The following is a 23069-nucleotide window of genomic DNA, read 5'->3' as shown; positions in this document are numbered from 1 at the left end:
ATATATATATATTTAAAAAATAGAATACAAATAAAAATAGAATAACATTTAATTTGAGTAGAAAAAACCAATAATATTTTTTTGGGGCTTTTTCATTTTACACTTCAAAACATTTTTTTTTTTTTTGCATTTTTACAGAATTCCACATAGAAATCCCTATTGCAACTAGCGTTGCAACTTAAATTGCAACAAAAAAATCGTATAGAAACCCCTATTGCAACTAGCACTGCAACTACTTTAGAAACTCAAACCGTAAATTTGAAAAAAAAAAAATAAGAAAAACAATATATAGGATAATTCCCCTTTTTTTTTTAAATATTTGTTTATTTTAATGACATTTTCATCCATTTTTAATTAGCCATTAAAAAAAAGCCAATGCTTTACAAGGCAACCAAACAATCACTTCGGTTTATTCACAAAAAAAAAAAAAAAAAAAAAAGAAGAAAAAAAACATTTCTTTCAATTACCACCTTTAGAAAATTGCTATTTGTGTTGTTCATTCTCAATCCGGCTGGGACCTATCAGAACTGATATAATAGGAGTCACGATCTACTAAACACAACCAATTGCCACACATTCCCAAGTAATTAAATTGGAGAGCAAATCTACTATTTTCCGTCCCACAAAGTTACCAAATTAAATGACATGCTCTTTAAATTGAAATATGCATCACAATTTCTTTTGGAAAAAGAAGCAATATCATTATAGATTAATTATTAAGAAAAAGCTACAAGTGTAATTGTATTGATTTTGGTGTAAGTTGTTTCATATACATAAGATTAACCCTACATTTCTGCGGCAAAGGATTTACCACAACCACAAGTTTGTGTAGCATTTGGATTCTTGAAAGAGAATCCTCCACCAATAAGAGCATCACTATAGTCCAATTGCATCCCAAATATAAAGAGAAGGCTCTTAGGGTCACAAACTGAAAAACAAGTATACCAGAGAATGAATGGGACTTGTCAGATCAGATAACAGTATAGTATCATACCCAAAAAGAAGAAATTATTGACAAAAACTGTTTTGAATCTGATATAGAGACCTGGTATGGTATTAGATTTTTAAATTGAATTCATATGAGAGAATTTTCATTAGTGATGTTGATTAAGAAACCACCATATCAATAGTACTTTACAGTTTACATTATGTAAAGAGTCTATTCAACCTGGAACCCGGTGAAATTTGTCAATGATGTATCTTCAAAAGGAGCTAATAATTCTATTTTACACTTTCTCTCATTGTTTGAAGAGTTGACTCACTAACAAGTAAAACTTTTTATTAGTGTATTATAAGTCATGATTGGAGTCCATATGTAAAATGAAGAATTGAAATCAAGTTAATCTGATATTTCAATAATAATATGTCAAATATGATATTTCACTAGGAATTAGTTTCCCATTTCAATTAAGGCATTTTAAAGTTAATTAAATCAAAGTTGTCCAAGTTATTGTGATATTAATGAAAAAAATCTTCACCAAGAACTTGAATGTTTCTCTACAAGAATATTGTTATCAAATTTTAGGATGCTCCGTTATATCCCTCGAGACAAATTATTAATACCCTAAAATGATGATTTAAGACAGGAAAAGCATGAATATCATATTTAATTGCATCATGAAAGAACATTAGAACACATACCAATGACAAAACCATTGTATTCGATGATCGAGTCGTCTGGTCTTGCGTTTGATCTATTCTCAAACTCCATTGTGTAAGACATGCCAGAGCAACCACCCTGCTTAACTCCAATTCTTAAGCACAAATCTTCATTGCGTTCGGATCTCATCTTATTCAAGTGCTTCAATGCATTGTCTGAAAGCTGAATCGCGGGTGCGATGCCCTCAGCTGTTGGAGCAACTGAAACATTGGTAAAGGTTGGTACAAATGTTACCAAAGAGATACAAATGGTAAAGAGAAATAAAAGAAACATTGGCTAAAATAGGTGAGGCCTAAAGTTTTCTTTGAATTAAAATTTAAAACTTTTCCATTCCTTCTTCTATAGTAACACAATTAAATATGTATTTGCCCTTTTGGACACTAAATTAAAAAGTTCTGGAGACGAAAAAACTCTAGGTAAATTAAAAATTGGGTTGAATCCAAAACCCAACAAAATGCTACTGAGACATACATAACAAGTTACAATAGCATACTATCTCTCACAAAACAACAATTGGGGCAATTCTCTCAACGACCAAAAGGCAAAATCCAATATCAACGCCAACTAAGGACAAAAAAATTAAATATGTTAATTCAATCCTAATTGAACACTAATACAATTCCCTAAAATTCAATTTCAATATTTCTATACCTATAAATCGTAGCAGTTAAGAAACAAATTTCAGTTGCAAATTTCTAGAAACAAGCTTCAAAATCTTCCAATTCACATTATTCCATTAGTTTCACAATATTAGCCCGTAAAAATATTGGAAAACAAAAAGGAAAGAAAAAAACCTAGAAATATGAGAAGAAGTAGTACCAGAAGGAGAAGAAACTGATCGAATTGAAAGGCGTTTACTGGAGCTGAGTTTCAAATCTGAGAAGCCAAAAGAGAGTGAGTTCCGAGGAATAGAAGATGAAGGGAGATTTTTGGGGAAGAGGAGAAAAGAAGGGCACCGCGGAGTAATTGCAGAGAACGCCATTGCAGAAGCTTCAAAATTAATTTTCTGTTTTTCGTATTCTCTCTCTTCGTTAAAAATGAGTTCAAGAAAGTACTAAGTTAAATTTTATCGAAAAGATCTCAGCCGTTGTAAAACTCGTATTTGTGAGGATTCTGGAGAACGATCGGACGGACAAGGTTACTTTCTGTAAGTTGGAGAACTAAAGATTGTTCTTATAATTAATGTGGTTCATAATAAATACATTCTATTATTAAAAAAAAAATATAAATTTTAAATAATTTTTAAAAATCACTCTTAATATTTTTCTATAAATTTTTTTTCCTCAAATTATTTTATATTAATTTCAATACTTATTTTGATTTAATTTCATAATTTTTTCTAACTCTTATAAATATATTTTTTTATTTTTTTTTAAAAAAAAATTCATATAATTTTGAAATTTTTACACTAAAAATACAAAATACACACTTTATTACATGTATATCTTCTAACGGTTAAACCAATATTTATACTCATTAACTTTATTTTATTACACTTTTACCACTTGCACACACAATCCATGCAGCCATACGCGTCATTGATTGATGACTTATATCAATCATACCTTACATCATTCCCTTCACTTTTTTTTTTTTAATTATTTTCAAATTCTTTTCAATTTTTTTTTTTTTAATAAAATTTCCATAGCTGAACTCTTCTCCTTCCCTTGTGCCAAAGAAGAGTTCTAAAATGGGGTTGAAATCTGTAGCTAATAGGAATAAGGGCAAACGTCCTGTTGTTCAAGACAATGACTCCGATTTTGCTCCTCAATTGTCGAAACGTGAGCGAGCTCCTCCTTAAAAGAAATCAAAGGTTACTGCCCATGAAAAAATTTCTCATGCTCCTGCTCAAAAAATGATTAGGATGGTGCTCCTCTTCGATCGCAGGTTTGTTTTCGGTTTCTTTTTGGTTTTCCCCCATTTTTTAAATTTTTTCATATTCAACTTTTGTAGGTTTTGTGTTTATTGATTTCTCATTTTCTAATAGTTTTTTAATAGTGTAAACACCTTCTGTATGTATTTTTTTAATATGTTTTTTTATCTAGTTATTTCCTGTCTATTTTTATATCATCAATGGGTAACAATGAGATTTATCATGGATGTTGATGTTCAAAGAGTTTTTCCTGTATTTTAGTTTGCATACAGTTGTTTTGTAGTTTTATTATAGTTTTGCTACTTGCATATGTTATTTCATTATAAAACTAATATGCAACTATTTGCACAAAATTTACTATGTATAACTGCTATTTCTTAGTCCCCGTTAAATTAAGTTCCTACATAATATATAAACTATTATAAAACGATAATGCAACTATAAGGCAACCAAAATAAAAAATAAACAGACTTATACGTAACTGGTTGTATTTTAATTCGAATTTACTCTTCTTATTGTGTTTTTTAAAAAATATATTCCATATTGGAAACTAGTAATCAATCAAAATACAACTGTATATAACGTAGATCTATTATTCAATAGGTTTTTTTAAAATTTTCGCATCATACATTATTTTGGATTTGGTGGGAGCTCCAGATCTGTTTGTTACAGATCTACATTTCATGAATCTGGATTTCGATATTAGGGGGAGTTGTTTTGATCGAATAAGACAGAAAACAAATGTGTAATTTCAGTTTCTTCACAGTTTTTCTGATTTTTTTTTTCGTCATTTTCTGTTTAGATCATTGCAGGTCGTCTTTTCCAGTTGATTTCACCGGAATTAATGGTTGTATTTCCCTCGTTTTGGTTTCATTTTGGTTGTTTTCCTGATTTGAAACGATCGATGTATGTTCATCTTCATCGTTCGCTCCGTGCAGCTGAAGGTTTAGTGCATGTGGTATTTTTATAAATATTTGTATGTGGACTGTATAAATATTTAATGGGCCAGCCCATAGTATTTTTGTAATTTTTTTTTTCCTTTTTTGTATTTTTCTGTGTTTTTTTCCCTATAATTTTTTACTTTAATTTTTTTTTTCATAATATTTAAAATATAATTTATTTTTGTTTAATAGGTATATTTAATACAATTAAATATATAAATTTTATATAAAATAAAATTATTAAAATATGGTGAGAAATTTTTAGGATGTAAATAAAATTTCCTTCCTTTTTTTTTGTTAAAGTTTTCTCGTTTTTTTTTTGTCGAAAATGACCCTTTTTTGATTATTTTCTTCAATAACGTGTTAAAAAATCATTATAAATTAATAATTTTATTTTTTTGAGTTGGTTTAGTATAATGTATTATACTGTATTCTACTATATAATATTATATTAAATTATATTTAATGCAATATTTTATATAAAAATGTTTTCCTGAAAATTGACCCTAGTGACCCGAAGTTGAGTAGTCTCGAATCATAGTAGTCGACTTGTGAGGGTCCCTAACCCTGCGCCCAGGTTGACTCTAGAAACTCCGAAATGGGTGTTTGGATCCCTCTAAGTCGTTTTCAATTCACCATCTTTCTGTTAGGTTTTATGCCCTAAATAAAACTCCATTTCAATGTAATCTATTTTATTCAACATCAATAAAGAAACAGAAGTATTTTTCATTCATTTGTGTATGTTTTGGTTCACTTTATCAATTGCTTGTCTAATTGATTTATAAATTCATCTTAAACCATTTTCACATACTTGATCATGTTTATTGTGTTGTCATCACATTGGAAAGTAAACATGACTATGTGAATAAAGTTTCCTAGATTTATTAGACACAGGGTTTTACTGATATGATAATCTACAACAAGAGTTTACTTGTATTTGGAGAAATACTATGTTCTTTCCAGAACATTGGTTAAAGTAAAGCTCAGGTTGGATGCATGGAGTATGCATCGGAAGGGACCGATATTGAACTATGACTTAGATTTAATTAAACTTACCGTAAAATATATTCAAGTCAATATCGCCAAGTTGATCCTAGATCAAATGATCTTAATCCTGTTATGTTTAGGCTCAATCTTGAAAGGCTATTCGTGTTCTTTGATTTGTTAGTTAAGCCTACTTTTAGGTCAGGGTGGTACGTACATTTTGGGAACACGGTAGTGCAATTGAGTGGGAGCGCTAGCATAAACATGGAATCTATAGCTTCTATCTGGCGAATAGTAAGCAAAGGATGATCTCCTTCGAGCTTGACCAAACGAAAATAAATGGTGGAGATCTCATTTCACATAAGCTGAAATATCATTTATACGGGGTCAAGTGTTTTAAGGATAAAATACATAGTAGGGTGTTACGGTAATTTTATCCCTTTACTGTGTAGATCATTCATATAGAGGATCATTGATCAAATTAGGATTATAACAATGGATAACTAATGATGTGTCTATATGGTGAAACATATAGAGCATTCTATATACTGAGAGTGCAATTCTAAGTTCTATGCGTGGATTCAACGAAGAATTAATAAGTTAGTGAATTTTAGTGCTAAATTCTTGATCTACTTATTGGAAGCTCGGTTATATAGACCCATGGTCCCCCCACTAGTTGAGATAATATTGTTTGTAAGACTCATGTAATTGGTTTTGATTAATCAATTATAATTCACAAGTTAGACTATGTCTATTTGTGAAATTTTCACTAAGTAAGGGCGAAATTGTAAAGAAAGAGTTAATAGGGGCATATTTGTTAATTATGATACTTTGTATGGTTCAATTAATAAATATGATAAATGACAATATTATTTAATAATTATTTATAGTTATTAAATAGTTAGAATTGGCATTTAAATGGTTGAATTAGGAAATTGGTATTTTTGAGAAAATTAGATACAAAAGGTGTTAAAATTGCAAAATTGCAAAAGCAAGGCCCAATCCATAATGCCATGGCCGGCCACCTATTGTAGGTTTTTAAGTTGATTTTTTTTCATTATTTTAATGCCATATAATTCAAATCTAACCCTAGTGGAATGCTATAAATAGATAGTGAAGGCTTCAGAAAAAACACACTTTCTGAATCAGAAAAACCTGAGCCTCCACTCTCTCTTCTCTAGCCGCCACTCTCTCTCTTGCTTCTTCCTTTGAATTTCGAAATTACCTTAGTGATTAGAGTAGTGCCCACACACATCAAGCAATACCTCAATCATAGTGAGGAAGATCGTGAAGAAAGATCATCAGCAAAGGAGATTCAGCAGCAAGGATTCAGAGAAAGAGATCCAGGTTCAGATCTTGATAATACTCTGCTACAGAAAGGATTCAAGGGTTAGAGATCTGAACGGAAGGAGTCATTTAATTCCGCTGCACCCAATGTAAGGTTTCTTAAACTTTATATGTGTTTAATTTATCGTTTTAGAAAGTTCTTATTTAGGATGTTAATAAACATACTTGTGAGTAGATCTAAGATCCTGGTAAAATAATTTCCAACAACTGGCCTCAGAGCCATGGTAATTGATTTACTTGCAAGAAATTTGGACTTTAAAACGATTGTTTGTATGATTTTTGGATGGTATCATGTTGTATTGAGTGTTATTTGATGATTGATTGATGTTTGTAAATTTTCGTGAAAAATAATTGCGATTTTGTTTCTGGAATTATTTTTATTGGATAGTATGGAAAAAATTAAGCAAGTTAGCCTTTTACAGAACTCAATTTCGATTTTATTTGAATTAGTTATGAATTTTTGAAGATTTGAAAAAACGGGACTGTGCTGAAATTTTCCTCCGATCGCAAATCTGTCCGTACAGTTCACAATTTTTTCGTTTTTCTTCGATTTTTCATGCTTTTTCATAGAATTAACTTCCGATTTTTGGTATAGTTTTGTATTTATACTATTACTATTCCTAATTCAATTCTAATTATCATTTTGAATTAATTTAATATTTTTTAAATTTAATTCAAGATATTAGTGTAATTTGAATTTGAATAGAATTAGTATCTATCTTCTTGCTTAAAAATCTATCTTATTTTAAAATTTGATTATATCTTATCTTATTTTAAATTTAAAAATAAGATATTTATAATCATGTAATTTTTAAATGATATAAGATATTTTGCTAATTTTTTTAAATTTTGTTATTTTATTTATTTAAATTACATTTAAAATTTGAAAAAGATATTTATTTATCTTTTCTAATTTTTTATTTATAAAATAACATTTAAAATTTAAAAGTAGTTAGCAAATTTTTGAAATGATATTTAGGTTGGTTGAAACCTAATTTTTCAAAAATTGTAGGTTTAATTTTAAATTTAAATTTTTTAAAAATTTCAAATTTTTCAAATTTTTTTTAAAAATTTTCGAATTTTTGTTATCATTTAATTAATTATTTTCGAAATTAAATATTTAATTTAAAATTAAATAAATCCTACATCCAACTATCCAACTAACCTTGTTGCAGGAGTATGTGTTTTAGCTTATGTGTAAGTTTTCAAAACCTATTATTACTTGATTGCAAATAGCCATGGTTACTTTTTGCCAGATCTAATGATCTGATGGCTCCCTTAATCAAGATAATAATTTGTAACAGGTATATTTACAATCTTCTTTCATCTGTGTATGACCTAGCAACATGATAGGACCCATCCAAAGTGTGCCTGTGTGAGCCTATGTGTTTAATTTTATTATAGATGCATATAGGTTAATGTTGCTAAAATAAATTATCATAGTTCTTGATAGAATTTATTTAGACCCATTTAGTTTTTGGGCCTATTCAATTAATAACAGTTGTTCTTATTAAGGTTAAATTCCTCTCTTTTGGGCCTTGTGTGAGAGTTGGGAGCCATAGAAGTGGGTACGACATACTGAACCCAGCACCCCCTCACATGAACCACCCCAATTGTGAAGGCCCATTTGCCTGATTTGAATGACTGTACTAGGTTAATTACACTAGTTTAACCTAATTAAAATTGATTAGCAACATAATTAATTTCATTTATTTTGAAATTAATTTAGAAAATCATAGTTTAAAGAATTTTATATTCTAAGCTAAACTATATGTATTTTCTTGTATTTAATTAAATATAGAATTATAACCATCTAGATTCTTTCTGAAGCTTAATTTAAATTTTTCATTAAATATTCCCATATAAGTTGATATTTAGTTATCTACAACTAACCAACTTAAATCTGAATTCTTTTGAATTCAAAATTTCAAAATTAAGTTGAGGAATTTTAGGCATTGGTTATTAAGATTCTTTAGATATTTTTTAGGTTAATATCTTTTCAAATATTAACTTAAAATGGAATATCTTCAAATTAAGTGGTTACAACTTAATTTCAAATTTAATTAAATCTGATTTGAAAGATATTTAAGTTGATTTTTTAGATTCTTCTAAAACAACTTAAGTGAGATATTTTCAAATTTGTTCCATTTTAATATTCGAATTTATTTTTCGAATTTAAATAATAATTGAAAATTAATTAAAGTTGATTTTTTATTTAAACCAACTTTGATTTGTAATTTTTCATTATTATTTTATGGAACTTGTTCCATTTATTATTCAAATTTATTTTTTGAATTTAATTAATAATTGAAAATTAATTAAAGTTGATTTTTTTATTTAAACCAACTTTGATTTGTAATTTTTCATTATTATATTATGGAACTTGTTCGATATTTATTTGAATTTATTTTTCAAATTAAATAATAATTGAAAATTAATTAAAGTTGATTTTTTTTTTAGTTAAACCAACTTTAATTTGTAATTTTTCATTATTATAATATCGAATATTATGATTATACAAAATACATAGATTATTTTTTAAATAATGAGCTTTTAATCAAAAGATATTCGATCTCCATTGTTGGTCTTACAATAGTTAAACTTTTTCAATATAACCTCGAGACGCTAGACTTCGTCCCCCTATGGATGGTTATTCGTTGAACACTTTTAACACCGTAAGATTTCATTTGATAAGTGTTTTGTGAGTTTTCGTCTCTATTTAGACTCTCCCCTACGGTGACTACTTAGAGATAAACTCATAGAACATGAAACAATGGTGGAAGCTCATAAAATGAAAATAACCTTGACTCTCGCCTACCGGGACAACGTTGGATTCTCATTTTGATCGAATAAAAGGTTGCTAAAATGTTTAATTTTAGATGAGCTGACAATTCTATTCAACTAATGTTATCTTTGACTCTCGCCTACCGGGACACTGTATTTCATTATGTTGGAAACCTTGGAAAATAAACTATGTTAGATTTAGTATTTCTATAACATATGTCATGAGTTGTTATTTTCTGAACTTGTGTATGAATTTTGAACCACACCTTACTTCTGTTTTATTGATGTGTTGTAGTGTCTATAATCCCCTTTTCATTCCACTCCTAGTTAATATCTTAGCAATTGAACTTGAAGTTATAAACTCCTTGTCAGAGTAATACTTCACATATGCTCATGATGGACTTTAAATTCCAGAAAGTAGGTAAGCTGGGAATTGTTCACTCTGAAGAGCAAATAGTTCATAACTCCATAAATCCTACTACTTCAAGCTTAGTTGAGAAGATAAGAGAAAGTGATTCTACTTCCTCAAGTTATACTTCACAACAAAATGAACTAGCAAGAACAACAATTAACAAACGAATAAGCAGTAATGCTTTAGTATTCGAATCATGTGTGTTAGAGAATGATAAATCCATTTGGATTCTTGATTCTGGGTCTACAAACCATGTAAGTTGTTCATTGCAATTGCTTGAGAATTGGAATTATTTGAAATCCGGAGAGTTGAAACTTAAAGTTGGTAATGGCGAAATGGTCTCGGTTAGAGCTAGAGGAAAAGCCAAACTCAAGTTTCAAAACAGAATTTTGGAATTAGACAATGTCTTATACATTCCAAATTTCAGTAGAAACTTGGTTTCTGTTTCATGCTTACAATTGCAACAATACAAATTAGATTTTTCGGATTCTGGTTCTACCATTTCTCGAAATGACATTCAGATTTGTGTTGCATCCATGGAACAGGGGCTTTATGTTCTTAGACCAGACACACCATTTTCCCTACATAACGAACTTTTTAAAGTAGCTAAACCTAGAAACCACAAAAAGCAAGAGATCGTTGATGATAATGAAACATATCTATGGCATTTACGTTTAGGTCATATAGGCTTTGATAGACTCAATAGGCTTACCAAAGACGGTCCATTGAAAAATGTCGTCTTAGGTGAATTGCCAGTATGCGAGTCCTGCCTGGAAGGAAAAATGACTAAACGTTCCTTCTCTGCAAAGGGAGAGCGTGCCAAACAATCCCTAGGGTTAGTGCATTCTGATGTCTGCGGACCTTTGAATGTCAAAGCCCGAGGTGGTTATGAGTACTTTGTCTCTTTCATTGACGATTACTCTAGATATGGACATATTTACCTTATGCATAAGACATCTGAAACATTTGCAAAGTTTCAAGAATTTCATGCTTTGGCCCAAAATCAATTAGGTAAATCATTAAAGATCTTGCGAACTGATAGGGGTGGAGAATATATGGATATGCAGTTCAAAGATCATTTAATTGAACTTGGAATTGAATCCCAATTAACCGCCCCTAGCACTCCACAGCAAAATGGAGTTGCAGAAAGACGGAATCGCACGCTTTTGGAAATGGTTAGGTCTATGCTTAGTTTTTCAACTCTACCTACGTCCTTCTGGGGATATGCAATTCAGATGACAACCGACATTTTAAATGTTGTTCCATCTAAATCAATCCCTAAGACACCTTTAGAACTTTGGAATGGTCGTACACCTAGTTTACTCCATTACAGAATCTGGGGGTGCCCTGCTCATGTCTTAAGAAAGAAAGACGACAAACTTGAGTCACGAACTGAAGTTTGCATGTTTGTCGGTAATTCTAAAGAGACTAGGGGTGGACTATTTTATAGTCGCAAGGATGATAAAGTGTTTGTTTCTACAAATGCCACTTTCCTTGAAGATGACTATATTAAGAATTTCAAATCACAAAGTAAAGTAGTGTTGGAGGAAATGCTTTCAGATATAAGTCCTTCCAATGTTCCGTTCTCTTCCACACGTGAAGAGGAGAATCCCACTCCCTCAGTTGAACAAACTGAGAAATCTACTACTAAAGTTTCTGTTCAGAAGACAACCGTACCTCGTCGTAGTGGGAGGGTTTCAACAAAACCTGCTCGTTATGGCTTGGATGGTGAAATCAATATGGTCGTAGGTGACGGTATTGATGACGATCCATTAACCTATAAACAGGCAATGGCTAGTCCGCAACGGAAACGATGGTCAGCCGGCATGGATTCAGAAATGGATTCCATGAAAAAGAACAAAGTCTGGGAATATGTAGACGCACCTGACGACTATCATCTGATAGGATGCAAGTGGGTTTACAAGAAGAAAAGAGGAGCTGGAGGCGAAGTCGAAACTTTTAAAGCTAGACTTGTAGCCAAGGGTTATACCCAACGAGAAGGCGTGGACTATGAGGAAACTTTTAGTCCTGTTGCCATGCTCAAATCCATCCGAATTCTTCTCTCCATAGCTGCTGCTTTCGATTATGAAATCTGGCAAATGGATGTCAAGACTGCCTTCCTTAATGGGGTACTTGAAGAAACCATCTATATGGAGCAACCAGAAGGTTATGTTCTTCCTGGACAGGAAAAGAAAGTTTGCAAGTTAAACAGGTCTATCTATGGACTTAAGCAAGCTTCTCGCTCATGGAATAAGAGGTTTGATGAAATCATCAAGACCTACGGCTTTCTTCAGAATGAAGATGAACCTTGTGTTTACCAACTCAAGGAAGACCAAATAGTAGTATTCCTGGTCCTTTATGTTGATGACATTTTGATCATTGGAAACAATGTCAAGAAAATGACTCACTGATAACTCTAGAAATTAGAGTTATTTTTCACATTTTTTTACTAAAAATTGGTTTAGTTCTTAAGTTTTTAATTAATTTAGTAAGTTTTTAATTATTTTTGAATTTATTAGCTTTATTGTAGTTTTATATGTTTTTGTGTGTTTTTATAATTATTTTATTATAATATGTTATGTGGTATTTATTTTTAATTTTATTTTAGTTTCTAATTAATTTATGTATTTTTAGGTGTGTTTAGAAGAAAAAGATTGGGATTAAATTGAAGAAATATTGAAGAAATGGAGCTAAAAGTGCAATTTTTAAAAAAGAAATCTCATCAGCCTTATGCAAGGCCCACTTGCGGTCAAAGTCAGCTTCCCATCACAGCCGTCCACGTCTTGATCCGAAGGTCCTGAAGCGTGCGTGTAGCACACCCCAGACAGCAGCAAGTGGGCGCAGCAGAAACCCCTTTCACTCCCAGCCGCGTGGTCCCCACCTCGTCAGCGCCCAACCAACCAGCGCACGCCACCTCACGCACGTCAGCTCCAGCCCACGAACCAGCTCGCGCCAGCTGCCACCTGCAGAAGAAAAAGAAGAAAAAAATTGACTATTAATTGTATTATGCACATCCGAAAATCACACCAACAAAAGGCCAAAATCCTTATTTTTCTCAAATACTTTACACCTAAATATCCATTTTATCTTTCCAATTTATTTCACCTAAATAAACATTCCTAATTTATTTTTACCCTATCTTTTCACTATTTTTCCATCCAAACAAATATTTATTTTTTCCAATACTCTTACACATACTCTATTTATTCATTCTCTTCCCAACACTAATTAAATTAATCATTTTATTTATTTTATTTTGATTAATTTAATTCTCTAATTTTGCCTATAAATATGGTGTTGGAAGACCATTTCAAAACACATCTCTTCACCATCCCTAAACATCTCTTCACCTCCTAAACACCTCTTCAACCCAAAACACTTCTCCATTCCACACTCTTCATTTTTACCATTTTTCTTTCTACCATTTTTACACTTTGAAGAGCATGTCAAGTATGTTTATCTTTTGTAATTTTTATCTAGTTATGAGCTTCTAATCTTTTTTCAAGATTATTAAGATGATGATGAAGCAAAATGTAACTAGATAGTGTTTATGTTTGTATGTTGATTTCCCATTTGTGCTATAAAGTTCATGGATTTTTCTATCAAAAATATGTCTTTTTTATCTTCAATATCATGTATTTTTGATTGTTAAAGCATATTTCTACTTAGTTCTTCATTATGCAAAAATATAATACTCTTTGATTAAATGTCTTTCATTAAATTGTTTACATCTAATTCTTAGAATATAAGTGTTATATTTTGCCTAAACATAGTTTCTTTGATTTTGTGTAGTTTCATTAAATTGTAACACATTTAATGCTTAGAAATTATACATTTTATAAGTGAAGAAAAATCCTACCTTTTTGAAAATAACTTGTACTTAAATGAAAAATATATTTTGGAAAATATGGTGAGATTTATTTCAACTATATCTAAAACTTGGGAATCAATATACTTATAAATATTATTGAACTTGCATTTTGTGGATTCTAATATCTTAATAATCTTATTTTACACATCTTATTTGAAAATCATTTTCATACTCACTAATCTTTAATCTTAAGTATTTTAGTTACTTGTCTTTTATTTTATTTTGCAAAACTAAAATCCCATCAAATATTTGGAGCTAGGTTAGATTATTCTTATTTTGTTTGAAATAGTTTCTTTTGACGTTAGTCAACTCCCATGGGTTCGACCTTGCACTTACATGAACACTATATTCCGAAACGATTCGTGCACTTGCGAGTATAAATATTAAAACACTCACTTTTGAGGACAACACTCACATTAAGGAATGGCTCAACACTCAATTCGATATGAAAGATTTGGGTGAAGCAGCCTATGTTCTTGGTATTCAGATTATCAGAAACCGGAAGAATAGATCTCTTGCTCTCTCTCAAACAACCTACATAGACAAAGTCTTAGAGAGATTCTCCATGAACAACACCAATGGGGCAAATATGCCTTCTAGATATGGTATTCGTCTATCTAAGGCATAGTCACCAACTGGTCCTCAAGAGATAGAGGACATGGCGAGAATTCCCTATGCCTCTGCAGTTGGAAGTCTAATGTATGCAATGTTATGCACTAGACCTGACATCTGTTATGTTGTTGGAATCGTGAGCAGGTATCAGTCTAATCCAGGACAAGAACATTGGAATGCAGTTAAGTATATTCTGAAATACTTAAAGAGTATAAGGAATCTTGTGTTAGTCTACAAGGGTGGTGCTTTAAATCCCATAGGCTACACTGATTCAGATTTCCAGGCAAGTCTTGAAGACAGGAAATCTACATCTGGGATGGTGTTTACTCTTGGGGGTGGAGCAGTGGTTTGGAGAAGTGCTAAACAAACCGCGATATCGGACTCAACTATGGAAGCTGAATACATAGCACGGCGCTAAAGAACTTGTCTGGCTAAGAAAGTTCTTCACCAACATATGAGTTGTTCCTGGAATGGAAAAGCCTCTAGTACTACTCTGTGATAACAATGGAGCAATAGCAAACAGTAAAGAACCTCGAAGCCACAAGAGAAGCAAACACATTGAAAGGAAGTATCACATTATCAGAGAATACGTGGCAAGAGGGGATGTACTAGTTGAGAAAGTTGACACAGAGGACAACCTAGCTGATCCATTTACCAAAGTCTTGGCCGCGTAATGACCTTTGAAAAGCACCGTCAGAATTTAGGATTAATTGACATGTACTAATTAGTTTTATATTAGTGCAAGTGGGAGTTTGTTAGGTTTTATGCCCTAAATAAAACTCCATTTCAATGTAATCTATTTTATTCAACATCAATAAAGAAACAGAAGTATTTTTCATTCATTTGTGTATGTTTTGGTTCACTTTATCAATTGCTTGTCTAATTGATTTATAAATTCATCTTAAACCCTTTTCACATACTTGATCATGTTTATTTTGCTGTCATCACATTGGAAAGTAAACATGACTATGTAAATAAAGTTTCCTAGATTTATTAGACACAGGGTTTTACTGATATGATAATCTACAACAAGAGTTTACTTGTATTTGGAGAAATACTATGTTCTTTCCAGAACATTGGTTAAAGTAAAGCTCAGGTTGGATGCATGGAGTATGCATCGGAAGGGACCGATATTGAACTTTGACTTAGATTTAATTAAACTTACCGTAAAATCTATTCAAGTCAATATCGCCAAGTTGATCCTATATCAAATGATCTTAATCCTGTTATGTTTAGGCTCAATCTTGAAAGGCTATTCGTGTTCTTTGATTTGTTAGTTAAGCCTACTTTTAGGTCAGGGTGATACGTACATTTTGGGAACACGGTAGTGCAATTGAGTGGGAGCGCTAGCATAAACATGGAATCTATAGCTTCTATCTGGCGAATAGTAAGCAAATGATGATCTCCTTCGAGTTTGACCAAACGAAAATAAATGGTGGAGATCTCATTTCACATAAGCTGAAATATCATTTATACGGGGTCAAGTGTTTTAAGGATAAAATACATAGTAGGGTGTTATGGTAATTTAATCCCTTTACTGTGTAGATAATTCATATAGAGGATCATTGATCAAATTAGGATTATAACAATGGATAACTAATGATGTGTCTATATGGTGGAACATATAGAGCATTCTATATACTGAGAGTGCAATTCTAAGTTCTATTCGTGGATTCAACGAAGAATTAATAAGTTAGTGAATTTTAGTGCTAAATTCTTGATCTACTTATTGGAAGCTCGGTTATATAGACCCATGGTCCCCCCCCTAGTTGAGATAATATTGTTTGTAAGACTCATGTAATTGGTTTTGATTAATCAATTATAATTCACAAGTTAGACTATGTCTATTTGTGAAATTTTCACTAAGTAAGGGCGAAATTGTAAAGAAAGAGTTAATAGGGGCATATTTGTTAATTATGATACTTTGTATGGTTCAATTAATAAATATGATAAATGACAATATTATTTAATAATTATTTATAGTTATTAAATAGTTAGAATTGGCATTTAAATGGTTGAATTAGGAAATTGGCATTTTTGAGAAAATCAGATACAAAAGGTGTTAAAATTGCAAAATTGCAAAAAGCAAGGCCCAATCTATAATGCCATGGCCGGCCACCTATTTTAGGTTTTTAAGTTGATTTTTTTCATTATTTTAATGCCATATAATTCAAATCTAACCCTAGTGGAATGCTATAAATAGATAGTGAAGGCTTCAGAAAAAACACACTTTCTGAATCAGAAAAACCTGAGCCTCCACTCTCTCTTCTCTAGCCGCCACTCTCTCTCTTGCTTCTTCCTTTGAATTTCGAAATTACCTTAGTGATTAGAGTAGTGCCCACACACATCAAGCAATACCTCAATCATAGTGAGGAAGATCGTGAAGAAAGATCATCAGCAAAGGAGATTCAGCATCAAGGATTCCGAGAAAGAGATCCAGGTTCAGATCTTGATAATACTCTGCTACAGTAAGGATTCAAGGGTTAGAGGTCTGAATGGAAGGAGTAATTTAATTCTGCTGCACCCAATGTAAGGTTTCTTAAACTTTATATGTGTTTAATTTATCGTTTTAGAAAGTTCTTATTTAGGATGTTAATAAACATACTTGTGAGTAGATCTAAGATCCTGGTAAAATAATTTCCAACACTTTCAGTATTCTATACCATGAAGACAAGAAGAATCCAAATCCAAAGTCTGGAAGCTAAAAATACACGAAACAACACCTCAAAAATTAACTCGGGTGCCAAGCACCCAGGTTGACATTCCAACTAGGGTTTTGATTTCCGGGTCTATCTTAGGGGAAATGGCTCAAACTTTCTACTGATACATGAATAAGACCTGTTACAAACATATTTAAGGCAACATAATCAAAATCAGAACACTTTTAGTTTTGAGCACCTAAGGCACCAAGTGCCCTAGGCACCTAGTGCCCAAGTTTGACATATTTTCAACCTGGGGTGCTTCCAACCACAATATTAAAGAAGTATTCCAAGAATTTTCTTCGGCTTCATCCAAAACGAGGAAACAAGTGCTTTTTTGAAAGAAACGGATCAACTTGGAGGCCAAAATAGGGACCTAGCACCAAGGTTGACACTTTGTCAACCTAGGCCACCTCCATCAGCAGTTTAGATAAAGTCTTCTGGGCATATTCTCTGATTTCATCAATAATTAAGATCTGACTGCTTTCGGGAAACAAATGGAGTTGTCTAGGGGTCAGAACTGGGACCCAGCGCCAAGTTGACACTTTGTCAACCTTGACCATTTCCAAGGAGTTTTTTTAAGAAGTCTTCCTGGCATATTCTCTATTTTCTGCAAAGATTAAGATACAAGTGTTTCCAGAACCAAAACTGAGTCATCTGATGGAAAAAAAAAAGCTAGACTTAGCGCCCAAGTGGGCAACTGGCACCAGGCCTAGCGCCTAGGTTGACATTTTATCAACCTGGGTTGTTTCCAATTAAATTTTTGAGAAAGTGTTCTAGGTATTTTTTCCGTCATCAAAAATAACAAAGATACAAGTGATCTCGGGGAGAAAATGAGATTTCAGGGAGCCAGAATAGGGCCCAGCACCCAGGTTGACATCACACTGGGCCATGCACCCATGTTAGCATGCAACATCGTTTGCATGTTTCTGCTCCTCAAACACAAATTTTGCTCTGAAATTTTTTCTTTAAATGGTCAAAAACGGGGTAGGATACCTCGTTTGCAATCTCAAATGCCATAGCAGTATCAAAACGAGCCTTAGGAAGGCACCCGAGAAGCACCCAGTGCCTGGGTTGACACCTGACCTAGTGCGCTGGGTTCTGCTTATGAGAATCCAATTTCGTTTTGAGCATTCAACTATTTTTTTTATATAGTAAATGAGAACTATAACTTGTGACAGGTCAAATTCACACTTTGATTTTCACCATTTCAACCTGGTGGAACATTAACAAAATCAGAGATTTTTGAGTCTTCTCGATTTCACAAAAAATCGACATCTCCAAGAATCGGTTAACAGCTTCACCAGAATACAGAGTCTGACTAAGTGTTGTCAACACATCACTTAAGCATCAAAAAATACAAGTTTGGGACGTTTTTCACTCACTTGGCGTCCAGGTTGACGTTAGGATGTCAACCTAGTCGCTGGGTGTCAACCTGGCCGCAGGGTGCTAAACAACCTTTAGTAAAATGATCATAACTTCCTCAATATTGATCAGATTGACGTGATTCAACTTGTGTTTCGAAGCTATTTCTAAGATAGATAAATTTATGTCACACCCATATCGTAATTCTGAAAATTTTAAGTCCAAAATTTACCCTTAACATAGTTGCAAATTTTGAGCAAATTTGTAAAAACCGCTTAGCTCAATTTGGAAATTAGCAGATAATTAGGGTTTAATTATAAAAATTATTTATTAATGTTAAATTAATTATTTATGATGATTTATTTGGATTCAAAATGCATTTTATATGTCATATATAGAAATTTCATAATTTTGCATGTTCAGTGTCCAACAATATTGGAACGCAATGTATGGCTCAGTAGAACCACATCTTAGTATTTTAGTATAGCGGGGCGGTATAGTTAGACATTGAGAATGTCAAGATTAGTCGGGAATTTAAAATTTTCCAAAATACCCTTAGTACCCTTTTATGTTGTATTAGTGTGGGAGGGGCAAAATAGTCATTTTGCCCCATTAGCCTCTTTGTCTTTTTGTGACTTTAGATAAATTAGTTATTCAATCCTTATATTACTTTATGATGATGTTATTAAGTTAATAAAACATCATTTATTCATTTTGTTCAAAATTAGAAAAGTTAGAAAAAAATCACAGTTTCTTTCTCAATCTCACTCTCTCTTTCGACCCCCTTAGAGCAGCTAGGGTTGGGAGTTTTTCTGTGGATTTCAAGCTGTTTTCTCAAGGTTTTGGTGTTCTCAAACTCTAGGTAAATGCTTAAGCAACCTCTCTTTAGTTTCTTGATTTTAAAGAAATGGATTCATGCATGTTTTTTGATGTTTTGTTTGTTGTCCTTGTGGTTGTTGGTGGATTATGTTTTCAGTAGTTAAATTATGATTTTATATGGTGATATAAGTAGGTTTTGATAGCTAGTTAGTTGGATGAGCAAGCTTTGAGTTTTTGAACTCAAGCTTGACTCATCAATGGCAAGTTTTGATTCTGTGTATGGGTGGATGTTTTGTTGCCTTGAATATGTTTTCTAGGGTGTATAGAACAGGTATGAAAAGTTTGGATTGAATTGGGGTTGATTTGGTCGAATTATGAAATTTTCAGTCATTCCTGCACTGAACCGGAATTTCAGTTCAGAGAGGCCTGTAGGAATCAGAATTTCGGTTGGCTTTCAGGAATTTTTTCCAAAACCGAAATTCCGGTTGGGGAACCGGTCTACGGGTTGGGGCAAATTTGGGAACCCTAGTTTTCCCCTTTTTTTTGTGTTATTTAGGGTATTGCCATGTTATTCATCGATAGGGAAACTTTTAGTTTCAAGCTCAAGTCCCCGGGAAGTGATTTAGCGTGTCGCTTATCAGTGTTGTGATTGATGTGATTTAGGAGCCTGTAATTCGCCGAGCAGTTGTTCCACTCAGGTTGACCGGCACACCTGAATTCGGAATCGAGGTAAGATTAGTATAACAGTATGCATATGTATTTACATGTTTAGCGTGCATGTTAGTAAGCCTGTTAGATTACATTAGATATGTATGTTGGCTTTCGTGCTATTCGACAGTATCACATCGGTACGGCTAGAGTATGACTAGCGTACCGAGTATAGGCTGATACAGTATCACATCGATACGGCTAGAGTATGACTAGCGTACCGAGTATAGGCTGATATTATGGTCAATAGTACCGTCGTATGAACGTTCTAGACCCAGTACCGTGTGGGACGCGGGGATTAGGGTTATGGTTAGTGTTATGGGCGTCTGATCATAATCCGGGATATATGTATGTTATATGATTTATGCTTTTCTTACTGAGTCTATCGACTCACAGTGTTACGTTTATGTGTAGGTAAGGGCAAAGCTAAAGTTGAGGAACCGTGAGGACGAGCAGATGAAGATTGTACATGTCGGGGCGATTAGGCCTAGAGCGTACGATCCTCGGGACATCAGGGCTTTTGCTGTTAGTTGCTGGGCGACAAATATTTTGTAAATGAATAGCAAACTTTTATAAAGTGTTTTGTAAACGGGATCCCGAAATATTTTGTATGTAATACTATAAGTATTGAATTAAATAAGCAAATTTTAATTAATCACGATTTTCATTAACCTCGTTGATTAGCAACGAGCTGCACATTATGTTTAAAATCACGTTAACATGCCTATGCTAGTTAGGGTGTTACAAAATTACTTGAAATGATCTGACATGCGAGATTCAAACTCTAAAAATTGACGATTTTTATCAAGTGTCAATTTCAACCATTGGATCATCATCAATGGCCAAGATCGGCTAAAAATAATTTTTTTCATATTTTTTTAATTTTTATTATTATTTAAATGGACCTCCTTCCTTATAAAAGGAGAGATCTTCGAGTTCATTTTACACATTCCTCTAAGTCCCCATAAGGTTAGAGCATCTCTCTATTCAAGCCCCACACTTAGCCAGCTTCTTATAATTCTCGTGAGAAATAACAACTCAAAGTAGATGTAGCTCTATAACCGTCACATGACGGGGAGTGAATTACTATAAATTTTTTGTGTCTCTCTTACTTATACTTAACTCTGATTACATTCTTTCTAATCTAGTGAGCAGGTGTGGCCAGATTTCTATGTCCAACTCGAGAGCCACAACTCGAGATCCCAATCAAGATGGTTGTAACAAGATTAACAAGTGTTGAAAGAAGCATAATAGCTGGCCAACCCACTGGGGGCACGCCAGTCACTGGAGCTGGTAACATGACGACGCTTGCATCCCAGATGCCAGGTGGAGGCCTCATAATCAGCTCCACAACTCGTCCCCTAAGGCCAGCAAATGTTGGCATTAAAACCAGTGACCAAATTCCACTTGAAGAGCCACGAGTGGAGTTAGAAGACCACAAGGAGGCTGATCCTCTGGTTGAACAACTTAGCCATATAGTGGCTAGCTTGGAACAATAGCTGCGAGATACTCTCGACAAGCAACATGAACAGTTTCAAACCTAGTTCATGGAACATTGGATAAACGTTGAAAATAAATGTACTAAACAAGAGTAGTGAAGAGCAAATCTTGCTCAACGAATTTGGGAATCCTATAGATCCGATAACGAAGTGACTCCTTCAAGTGTTGCTTCAACTAGGGCTGGAAAGAACCCTCATGTGCCAACTCGCCACGTGGGAGCAAGCACACAAGGGAAAACCCTTCATGCACGTGGTACTTCTACCAATCTTGGTAGTTGTACTGCTCAGCATGCAGCAAGTACTGAGGATCCCCGAAGGGATGTAAACTACGAGTGAGCGTCCGAAAGGACTCAAACTGGCCCTCCACCTGATGTGGAGTGGTGTGTTAGGGAAGCGGCTTATGAGTGAGTGTTTGAGAGGACTCAGACTCGAGAACGTGGGCCTACAGGGCCACCACCTGCCGCTGACAAGACCAACTGCAACCCTGCTTGGAGAAATCCAAACAACAGAAGAAACTGATCTCCTCCACGGGATTCTTCTTACAAGTCTAATGATTCTAGGCCTCGTGACCCCGGAAGGGGGAAAGTGTTGAATTTTATGCCCTAAATAAAACTCATTTCAATATAATCAGATTTACTTATTAATATAGATCAGAAATAACATTTAATGTTGCATGGTTCACATGATTTATCTCATGATTATATGTACATAATGTATGAATTTATCTGAAACCCTTTTCACATACTTGATCCTGTTTATTGTGCTGTCAACACATTGGAAAGTAAACATGACTATGTGAATAAAGTTTCCTAGATTTATCAGACATAGGGTTTTACTGATATGATAATCTACAACAGAGTTTACTTGCATTTGGAGAAATGCTATGTTCTTTCCAGAGCATTGGTTAAAGTAAAGCTCAGGTTGGATGCATGGAGTATGCATCGGAAGGGACCGATATTGAACTTTGACTTAGATTTATTAAACTTACCGTAATATCTATTCAAGTCAATATCGCCTAGTTGATCCTAGATCAAATGATCTTAATCCTATTATGATTAGGCTCAATCTCAAGAGGCTATTCGTGTTCTTTGATTTGTTAGTTAAGCCTACTTTTGGGTCAGGGTGATGCGTACATTTTCGGAACACGGTAGTGCAATTGAGTGGGAGCGCTAACATAAACATGGAATCTATAGCTTCTATCTGGCGAATAGTAAGTAAAGGATGATCTCCTTCGAGCTTGACCAAACAAAAATAAATGGTGGAGATCTCATTTCACATAAGCTGAAATATCATTTATACGGGGTTAAGTGTTTTAAGGATTAAATACATTGTAGGGTGTAACGATAATCTAATCCCTTTACAGTGTAGATCATTCATATAGAGGATCATTGATCAAATTAGGAATATAACAATGGATAACTAATGATGTGTCTATATGGTGGAACATATAGAGCATTCTATATACTAGGAGTGCAATTCTAAGTTCTATGCGTGG

At 33.2% G+C, this 23069-nt stretch overlaps 1 protein-coding gene across 1 annotated transcript; it reads right to left on the bottom strand.

Moving 5' to 3' along the window:
• Positions 1-675: 675 nt before the first annotated feature.
• LOC115715246 (iron-sulfur assembly protein IscA, chloroplastic) lies at positions 676-2802 on the bottom strand. Its single transcript, XM_030644086.2, has 3 exons — positions 2480-2802; positions 1642-1860; positions 676-928 (listed from the first exon to the last, which is right to left on the bottom strand). The coding sequence occupies exons 1-3, from the start codon at positions 2640-2642 to the stop codon at positions 786-788; spliced, it is 525 nt and encodes a 174-aa protein (XP_030499946.1). The 5' UTR covers positions 2643-2802; the 3' UTR covers positions 676-785.
• Between the last annotated feature and the right edge of the window lie 20267 nt (positions 2803-23069).

This window comes from Cannabis sativa, chromosome 4 (assembly GCF_029168945.1).
Source record: "Cannabis sativa cultivar Pink pepper isolate KNU-18-1 chromosome 4, ASM2916894v1, whole genome shotgun sequence".
Classification (NCBI taxonomy): Eukaryota; Viridiplantae; Streptophyta; class Magnoliopsida; order Rosales; family Cannabaceae; genus Cannabis; species Cannabis sativa.
The sequence above is the reverse complement of the archived record's forward strand: the minus strand, read 5'-3'. Positions and strand labels throughout refer to the sequence as shown.

Coding starts and splice junctions, on each gene's coding strand:
- LOC115715246 (XM_030644086.2), bottom strand. CDS start 2,642: ATGGCGTTCTCTGCAATTACTCCGCGGTGCCCTTCTTTTCTCCTCTTC. Junction 1,861..2,479: donor ATCAGTTTCTTCTCCTTCTG/GTACTACTTCTT, acceptor CCAATGTTTCAG/TTGCTCCAACAGCTGAGGGC. Junction 929..1,641: donor ATACAATGGTTTTGTCATTG/GTATGTGTTCTA, acceptor CTTGTTTTTCAG/TTTGTGACCCTAAGAGCCTT.